The sequence below is a fragment of the Solanum pennellii genome, chromosome 7, assembly GCF_001406875.1.
Source record: "Solanum pennellii chromosome 7, SPENNV200".
NCBI lineage: Eukaryota > Viridiplantae > Streptophyta > Magnoliopsida > Solanales > Solanaceae > Solanum > Solanum pennellii.
Window position 1 is genome coordinate 59,098,347 of NC_028643.1, and position 10,300 is coordinate 59,108,646.

General features: G+C 29.6%; 1 protein-coding gene and 1 pseudogene across 1 annotated transcript; both read left to right on the top strand.

The window, feature by feature from the left end:
- Nucleotides 1–1,698: 1,698 nt before the first annotated feature.
- Nucleotides 1,699–5,570, top strand: LOC107025112. The gene is made up of 6 exons (XM_015225964.1): nucleotides 1,699–1,831; nucleotides 2,057–2,132; nucleotides 2,206–2,317; nucleotides 2,436–2,547; nucleotides 5,018–5,205; nucleotides 5,385–5,570. Exons 1-6 carry the CDS (start codon nucleotides 1,699–1,701, stop codon nucleotides 5,568–5,570), a joined length of 807 nt encoding a protein of 268 aa, XP_015081450.1.
- Nucleotides 5,571–6,105: 535 nt separating this feature from the next.
- LOC114078017 lies at nucleotides 6,106–7,553 on the top strand (annotated as a pseudogene).
- The last annotated feature ends 2,747 nt before the right edge of the window (nucleotides 7,554–10,300 follow it).

Genomic DNA, 10,300 nt, shown 5'->3' on the forward strand with positions numbered 1-10,300 from the left:
GGATGCTTTCAATTTGCTTCACCGCGATTGTAAACGGTAAAAGTATGGTAATCTCATTTAGTAAGGAAAGAGAATCATAAATTAATGGATATAATAAAAGAATACTACTAATTACCTTATATTACTATATTTGATATATCTATATATCTATATATCTATATATCTATATCTATATCTATATCTATCTCTCTCTCTCTCTCTCTGTGTGTGTGTGTGTGTGTGTGTGCGCGTGCGCGCGCGCGTGCGCGCGCGCGCGCGTGCGTGCGTGCGTGTGTGTGTGTGTGTGTGTGTGTGCGCGTGCGTGTATTTAAAGTGTTGTTATTTTGACTAAATATGTTAGATATTATGACTTAATTGTTAATTTTTCCTTAAATGTTATTTGCTCAAATACTAAAAATCAAAGTTGTCATGTTTTATACTTATAATTACACACAAAATATAATAAATGATAAAGGTAAAAGAAATAAATGATATTAGAGATTTTAAATAAATTTCTCAATTAATGTCAAAATATCATTATTATTAATTCTTTGCAATAATTGATTTAAAACTCTAGTTTGTTCACACTTTGCACTTAAAATTTATCTTACCTTTTACGGATAAATAATAAATTTTCCAAAATTGAACAAACATAGTTTTCAATAAACAGCTCAGCAATCAAGAGTAACTATAAAAGGCGAGATATTGTATCTTCACTTCTTCATTTTAATTTTAGTTTTTAAGAAAATATATATGCAATCAAGAGGAGAAACTTAAATCAACATAGGTGATAAACGACATCATTTTGCTTCTTCACTTACTTCAATTTTTTAAGGGATAGATCAACAACCAAAAGGAACATATAAACATGATTGAGACGGTATTGATTCACTCATTCATTTTATTCAATTAAATTTTGTCTTTTATTTTCTTTCAATAAAGGAATCAAATTGTGTGATGGTGAGTTTGAGTCAATTAAATTTTTTTTCTCAATTTTTTTCCTTTGTGTTCATTTATAAATGTACAGCTCATTTTAACAAGTGTCTTGTTTTTGAATTTATCGACCATTTTTTAATAAATTTTAAAACCTATAATCAACAAAAGTGAAAAATGTTTGATTTCTCCTTCTTGTAATCCTGTTTTAATTCTTTTGTCAATGGAATATCGGAAAAAAATATCTCTACCCCAAAAAGGTTGTAGCAAAAGTTGTGTACATCTTTCTATTTTCAAACCCTAGTGTGTGTATATCTCACTATTTTCAAATCCTACTTGTGGGATAATATCAGGTTTGTTGCTTTTTATTGTTGTGTATTGATATGTATGAACAATCTCATTTAAATACAACAATACTTCCATCAATTTTTCCACAGTCATTCACTCAATTATAATTTTCAATTTGAGAACGAGACTTCCATCTCGATTTGAGAATGAGTGTCACAGAAGGATGATGCTTTCTTCATCCCTGATAATCATTACTCTATGTTTCTCTCATATCAAATAGCTTTGTTTCAGCTCTCAAATCTATATGCAATTTTTATTTTTATTTTCTAATCAATTTTACTTTATGAGATACAGTGTATATGTACGGTAATGATTAAGGTAAAGTGTATGTGGCTTCAACGGCATTACTACGGAGGAAAGATCTTGCTTTTTTGCGAGCATGATTTGTCAATTTGAATAATTAGTTGATATTGCTTTTTGTATTTCATTCAATAGTATATGCCCAATATGCTCGAAGCAGAAAAGAAAAAGAAAGAAGATGCCAAGAGGAATAAGAAATCTTCTGGAGAGGACCAAGGAGACTCTTCCAAGAAAATGCTACAGAACAAGCGAAAGCAAAAAATTATTTATGGTACGCAATTAATTCATTCAGCATCTTACACTTGACTTATGTTGATTATTATTTTCCTTGTTCACTTTAATAAATAAAGGAGAATTAATGTCTTTTTTAATTTTAATCTTATTATTTAAATTTTTAAAAATTAATTAGATTATTAGTAGTAAAAAAAATTAATTTTAATGTATCATTAATAACTTTTTTTTAGTAACATTAAATTTTAACTAATATTGTTTCAAGGGAACAAGGGAAGCAATTCTCAACTTTCAATGAAAGAGAGGAAAAATGCAGTGCATGAACAACAAATTATTCACAGTATATAATTTATTAGTTTATTCAAGAACTTATAAATGAGTTATACTATTAATTATCTTTCATTTGGTTATTTATGATTTTCCGGTGAGCCTTGGTGAAGATAACCCATTGGATAATTATAGTGCTACCTTAATAGACAATAACATTGGCAATACGTGTTTGTATCCCCTCCTCCAAGCTTGGGAGGTAATTGTTCAACACATGTTTATTTAAAAAAGATATTATTGAGAACATTTATTAATTATATTCCACAATATACTTTTCTATCTCCAATCATTTATTAAGAAACAATATGGATTTGCAGGAGTTAGAAAGTGAGAAATTCAAAGAACGCAGCGAAAACAACACAAGATGGGATCAAGAGGATTCTTTTGAGGAGGAACTTCCTGGCCAACAACAAGAAGAAAACATTGATGGTACTTAAGGAATTCTACACCTTACTAATTAAATTTATACTAGTATATGTATCCGCACGCTGCGCAGATATTTAAATATATAATATTTTTAAATTTAAAAAATAACCATTACAAATTCTTATTGAGTAATAAAAGTGCATGCATAATCATAGATAATGTTTCAGTTTTATAATATACACTTCATGCTAACAAAATTTTAGCATAATTTATGTCAAATATGGGTATAATATAACTACTTTTTCTTCTACTAGTATAATGAAGATTAATAGCATATGTGACATTTGTTGAATTGATATTTATTGTATAGTTAAAATTTAAATTCATAGGTCAATATGATCACCTCTATTTAATCAAATATCTTTTCATAAAATAAAATTGTACGAAAAAAGAACTTTCATTGATCAATTAAAAAAAGAAAAAATTGAAATATAAAAAAAAATGGAGCATCTCTATTCGTTTTATTACTATCAATCTCTTCTTTTTTTCATGTATTTATAGATTTGTTTAGCCTTTTTAAAAGTGTGGTATATTTTATTCTTTTGTAAATATAACCTAACAGTGACATATTAGGATTTAGTTTTAAAAAATTTAAACTAATTTTATATAAATATTTAATATGTTATTTTAATAAAGTTTAGAAGTTATAAGTACCATCAACATACTATTATGTATATATCTTGTAAATATATAAGGCATTTCAAATCAAATCTAATTTAAAAAAAATGAAAGCAATAATATCAATTATTATAATAGATTTAATACAACATTATTATAATTTGAAAATATTTATCGTAATTTATTTTTTCAAATAAGAACATTTGTTAGGGTTTTTTTAATTGATAATTTTTTTTGAGAAAATCTCCAAATTATTAAAATAATTATAACTATCAATTTTTTGTTTTGATAGTTTTATTTGACGAATTTTAACACAATTATTTATCAAATTAAAATTATATTTTTCTGGAGGTAGTTTTTTTACCAAAAAAAATCGTTAATTATTTTGATGACAGATAGCACTTTTGGCTTATATAGTTGAATTTTAATAGATTAAGATAGTTAAGTAAATGGGTGAGAGATCTTAGGAGAGGATTTAGATAATTGTCGTTTTTTTAAATTTTACCTACAGATTTTAAGCTATTTCTTTATTAAAATGTTTACTTTTTCTTCTTCTTTAACAAAAAGTTAAGACTATTTCATGGAAAAATAATTAAACAAACAAAATCAAGTTTGATTTCACAAAGTACGTATAGTAATTTCTTTGTGTTTTCACAAAAAAAGAGAATTTATATCTAAATTTGAATATAATTTATAAAATATATGCTCATAAAAGAAATAATATAATAGATATTTAGTCATATAAATTAAATGGAAGAACTGTCTTACAATGTATGATATGATATAAATGGGATATAATCATTTTCTGATAAGATATAAATAGATATAATCATATTATGCGGCTACGCAAACACCCATGCTTCATTTGAGATTTGAAGATATTTTGGCTTCTCAAAAAATGCATATAACATTCAGACATTAGATACAAACTAAATATCTGAAATTAATAAAGAACAAAATTGCAGTATCCAATTTAGTGATTCAAATAATAGTTTAATATTTACAAAAAGACATAAATACGTATTCTCACAACCTCACTCTCCAAACACTATTTAAAGTGACTTATCATATCAGAGATATAAGATAATTAAAGACTCTTAATATGAAAATACTTAACTATTATATCAAAATTTCTCAGCATTTTGCAGATCACAAAATATAAAGGTTTAAATCAAAAAAGATTATTGAATTTGTTTTAGTAAATGTTCTAAAACAATTTAACAGAAAAGAAAAATTATTACCTTGTGATCCATAAATGCCAAAATTCCAATTATATTGATGAATGGTATCAACTATACAATGTCGTGCAATTTTCTTACCGGATGTTTTCAGATCAACAATCATAAGATGATAAGTTTTCAAATATTTTGAAATATATTTACAACGGTTTACACTATTGAGTACATTGAGCAGGAGACTGTTTATAACTTATGGCGTCTAGGAAGTTATAAGGGATTAGAAATTTTTTGACTCAACAATTGACAGTTATATATTTTTGTTAATTTAAAAATATAACTTATCTTCTAAAATAATTTCTTTTTTAATTAAAAAACAAATTAACAATATTAAATTAATTAATAATTTAAAATTAGAGACTAATTGTGGCGCTGACACCTAAACGCTTTAACCTCTCCTTTTATATATATATAGATTAATTATTTAAAAGATTTTCCTTAGAAAGTAGAGAATTATCCTATATTTAAATCAATGAGCACATGGTAATTTAAACTCTTGCCCTAAATGGCACAAAACACACTGATATCCTAAAATACAGTCATTAGATTGAAGCTTCAATCCACTTTTTAAACTTCTAATTTGTTTCACATATATCATGCAATGTCACATATAATTTCAGGTGAGCCAGATCTCGACAAAATTGCATGTAAAGATCGTATCCCAGATAATTCAGATCATATTATAAACGACAATATTATCAACTATGGCTCGAAAGTGTTGGCAAAAGATGAAAGTGGTGGAAACTATCATATCACACAAGGATTACTGAGAAGTACCAAATTTCGTTCCATCGATAACCTTTATAAGGTAATTCATATAAAGCTTATGTATATTTTGTTCTGTAAAATCATGTATTTTCAACAAATTTCTAATAATATTCAACAAATAACTTTTTTTGTTTACTTTAGATAATTAAATATTTGACGAAATAAAATAAATTGTTGAACTTGTTTTTTTATCTCATGAAATTTCCTTCCATTCCACAGTGTACTTCCAGGCTCTCACCAATTGAAGATGAATATAATTGGAATCGTCAAAATGAAAAAGACCCAAATATGAATCATTTAGCAAACGAAGATTCAAGTATCAAAACAAACGAAAAGAATGTTGGTTGTAAGAGAAAAGAGAGAAACAACAATGGAGAAAATGATGTTGATACTTCTTCACCGTAGGTTTAAGATTGCATTTTAATCATTTCTTCTAATCCTATCTCCAAGCATAGGTTTTTTTTTAATAACTTTTTTGAAAGTTGAATTATATCATTTCATGTTAAACTTTAAATTTAATTCGTCTTTATAAACTTTGTCAATTACTTCTTCAGTTCTTCTTTATTAACTATCCTTTGTTAAGTATTTTTTTTTTCAAAATTCATCAACAAGAACGGTGTGATCTCTCTTGAATAACAAAAGATCAAATTTGATATCAAGGGTCTTTAGAAAACAAATTATCTGCCTCTACGAGATAGTGATAAGGTTTGCATACAATCTATCCTCCCCAAATACCACTTAGTGAATTTCACTAGGTAAGTTATTGTTGTTGCTGATAGTATACCAAATCAATCAAGGTAATTAAGTATTCTCAACATCAATATGCTTGTTCACAACTAACTTATGTATTCATAGAGCCTTATAAATAGCTCACACAATATGTAATAGATCTTCTTTCCTATAATTCAACATATTAACCTTCACAATAACTAAATAAGCAATGGACGACAAGAAGACACCAGCCACGAGTCCTTATAACAGCCTCAGCACAATAAATAAATGATTAAGTGGCAATAATATAATTTGCCGCTATATTATATTTAATGGTAATACTTAATAAATATGAGTATTTATAACCACGACTCTGTCATTTAAGGTTTTAGTGACATTTACTCAATTACCGCTAAATGTCTATTTTTGTAGTGCTTCTGATTGAAGTGTCATTGTCACAACTTATATATGACTTATGAAGACATGAAGCGATCGTCGAAAAATACTATAGAAAGGATGAAAAGATTACAACAGAAAAAAAAACATATTGAAGGTCCAAATAAAACAAGATTATATGTTGCATGCTACAAGATTACAACAGAAAAAGTTTGAACATGCCTACTTCAAACCCAATCCAATCATTTTAACTTCCTATCTCATATAGCTTCACCTGATTATCGGGTCTTGTTCTGCATTGAACTATAAATGGGGTTGATCAAGAAGGAGGTTGGGGGGGGGGGATACTAGGCAGGCTTCAAACGTCCAACCTATTTCACTTGTATTTTTAGTGTACCAGGAGTATATTCAAAACAAATTATTCTTTTTGATAACATAGTTCACACTTTTTATTTTTTTTCTCACAAACTATTGTCATGCCGTCTACGAAAAACCTATCACTTCTATCTTCATACTTGAGTGTTTTCTAATGTTTATTGATGTTATCGATTGGTTTTTCAAATTCATAATTCCAAACTAGAATCTTTGAATTAATCTTGCAAACCAAATGAACACTAGTATATTTCTTCTATTCTAAAATAATACTATCAAAAAATGACTTGGTAGAGAGTTGGCTATTAAGAGTGTGATTGTTTTCCTGTATAATGTTTCTTCCAGGAAAAGCAAAGGAAAACCAAGATCATAAATTTAGATATATAATAGCCTAAATAAAAAATGTCTATGCGCCAGGTTGTAAATATAGTCACGTCGCACTTCAAAATCTTATAAAGACAGCTCAAATGCATTTAGTTATGGCAACTTTATTAATGACAGTGACCTTCACTGCTAGTTTTAACACCGCCAGGAGGTTTTAAAAGCGATACTAAAAGCCCCAATAAAGGCATGACAATTCTATTAAGGAGAACAACAGTCCGTGTATTTGTTGTTTCAGATGCCATTGCCATTACATGCTCCTCTGGTGTTGTATTTGCCTATTTTGCCATGGCAGCAAATGCAATAGCCGCTGTAACAGAGTTGACAGTTATAATCCAGCTTTATAATATGGCAATTGCATTGCAGATCTATGCAATGACAGCCGTTGTAATTGCGATTGCAACTGGTATGTATGTTACTTTAGAACATTTAGTTGGTCTTGTCGTTACTGTCTGTTTCATCAGCTGCATCTCTTCCATTGTTTTTTGCTTGTCTATGATTCTTCTTCCTGTAAAAAGGCCTACATAAAACCTGAACAGAGCTAAAGACGCAGCTAGCAATGTATTTGATATTCTCCCGATAAATTTATGTTCTAAAGATGCAACAATGTGTTTTCACCAACTTTCCCTATTTTAGGATGGTCTTTAATTTTTGCCCCCTCCAAAGCAGTTGCGGGGCCACCATATGCAAATGGGTGATATTTGACACCCCTCATCGAAAAATTACACTGTTTAGCCTACGTTAATGGTGAGGCCTCTGCTGAACCTCTCTTTTAGTTTAGAATAGAATATAAAACATTTAACGAGTCCCAGGTTTCATCCATTTTACATGGTGTGGTAAGCTAGCTTACATTATTAGATGTTGTTGGCTTGCATCTGGATGACAAATTAAATAAGGCCTACGTAAAACCTGAACAGAGCTAAAGATGCAGCTAGTAATGTATTTGATATTCTTATGATAAATTTATGTTCAAAAGATGCAAGAATGTGTTTTTACCAACTTTCCCTATTTTACGATTGACTTTAATTTTTGCCCCCCTCCGAAGCAATGGTGGAGCCACCATATGCAAATGGGTGATAATTGACACCCATCGTCGAAAAATTACACGATTTAGCCTATGTTAATAGTGAAGCCTCTGCTGAGCCTTTCTTTTAGTTTAGAATAGAATATAAAACATTAAATGAGTCTCAGGTTTCATCCATTTCACATGGTGTGGCAAGCTAGCTTACATTATTAGAAGTTATTGGCTTGCATCTACATGACAAGTTAAATACTTCTATTATAATTATATTGACTTTGAGGGTCCCTTCATCAAACCATATAAGAGTTGTTTCCTTACAATATATTTGATTATTAATATGATTAAAATGACGTTTAGTGATGTAACTTATGATAGAGTGATGGTCTTTTAAGAAAGGCGACGTCTAGAAGATGAAAATAATTGAGATGAGGATACTCAAATGGATGTATGAGCACACTAAGAGAGATATGATTAGGAATAAAGTTGTTCGATACAAGGTGGGTGTGGCTCCATGCCAGACAAGATGAGATATGTGAGGCCAAGGTGTTCGGTCATGTGAAGAAGAGGTGGAAGCGAACACTAATTAGGAGATGTGATAGTTTGGTTGTAGGAAGAGTTAAGCTAGGTAGAGGTATACAGGAAAAACATTGCGGGGAGGTGATTACATATGACTTAGCATAGCTCTAACTTACTGTGGAAAGGATCTTAGATAGGGAAGTATGGAGGTGAAGGATTATAGGGTAGAATGTTAGTAGTTTGTCGGGTGTTGTCGCACTTTATGTGGGAGAGTAGGGGGGATAGCCTCCTTCCTTTTCCTCTTCTAATCATTGCGGTAGTATTTAGTAATCGTGTAGTTTCATATTCTTCTATGTGTCTCACTATTCGTTGTTTTATTTTCTTTATGTCATGCAACTTGGTTGTAATATATTTCTTGCAGTCTTACTTTGATAACATTCCTTTTGAGCCGAGGAACTATTGGAAACAATCCCTTTACCATATAGAGATAGAGATAAAATTTGCATACATCCTAGCTACCTTCTCCAAATCTTAGTTGTAGGATTAGACTGAGTGTGTTATTATTATCGTAAAAAAACATTAACTGTGATGAAGGGGAGGAACAATATAGTAATTAACAATATTTTGTGGTATCAATTTAAATTGCATTGCAAAAAATATGGAATTTGTATCTTCAAAATAAGATGGGTTACCTGTGATAACAACTAAATGTAACCTAATGGGGAATATATATATTGATGAACTCCATTTACTGAAGTCTTTGCATTAGAATATCTTAAATTGGCAGGTTGGTTCATGAACGTGCAGAAGTGTGTGTAAATCTTAATCAAAGACCTTTGATGACTTTTTGAATTAAAACATCTTAAAATGCATGCCTATGTGTGTGGGGTTCGAGAATGGGCCGAACCACAAGGGTCTATTGTGTGCAGCCCTTACACTTCTGCTAGAGCTTGTTTTCACGCCTTTAAATATGTGACCTCCTAATCAAATGACAACAACTTTACAAATTACTCGAAAGCAACTACTTCTGATGAACTTGAAGAATTTGTGTATTTCTTAATGAAGTCTTTGTGGAGTCTTTAAATTAGAATATTATATGGGATGGGCAGCTGACTTTATTGATAATAGCAAATATCCAAGGGAAAAATATTACAAACTTGACTTAGAGAGATGTCAAGTTGGGCCACATGCACCATGTGAAATGGATAAGCCTAAGATTTGTGTATATCATTACACTGATTTCGAGAGTGAGATCAGTAATCTTAGACCCCATTTTTTGGGTGGCTAAGGTTTGACTCTGATAATATTTAATAATTTTGGTTTGAATCTTGCGTTTGCATTTAAGAAAATGCATTTAAATAGTTCTATTATAGTAGCACTAACTTTGTGTTACCCACATAATATCACAACATACCAATGTACTCCCATTTTAAGGTCTGGGGGATAGAGTTTACGCAATGCATATCACTACCTCAAAAGTCAAGATAGTAACAGAAACAAGACTACGAACAAATATAATTGGTGACAAACATTAGAGCAGTAAACATCAAATTTTGCTGGGTTGAAAAACAATTCATACCAAAAATGAAATTGAGTGCTTGTTTTATTAAATAATACAAAAATTAAATCTCATATACCATACAGTACATGAATGTGTATCTTAATGAAGTCTTTGATAAGTATTTATTTTTATGCTTAATACATACACATCCTTTTAATTTGTCAAGATATTTCATTT

Bases quoted from the DNA above. Each gene is read 5' to 3' on its own strand.
- LOC107025112 (XM_015225964.1), top strand. From the start codon at position 1,699: ATGCCCAATATGCTCGAAGCAGAAAAGAAAAAGAAAGAAGATGCCAAG. The intron at 2,133-2,205 runs TATATAATTTAT...TTTGGTTATTTA, and splicing joins GAACAACAAATTATTCACAG to TGATTTTCCGGTGAGCCTTG. The intron at 5,206-5,384 runs GTAATTCATATA...TCCATTCCACAG, and splicing joins CCATCGATAACCTTTATAAG to TGTACTTCCAGGCTCTCACC.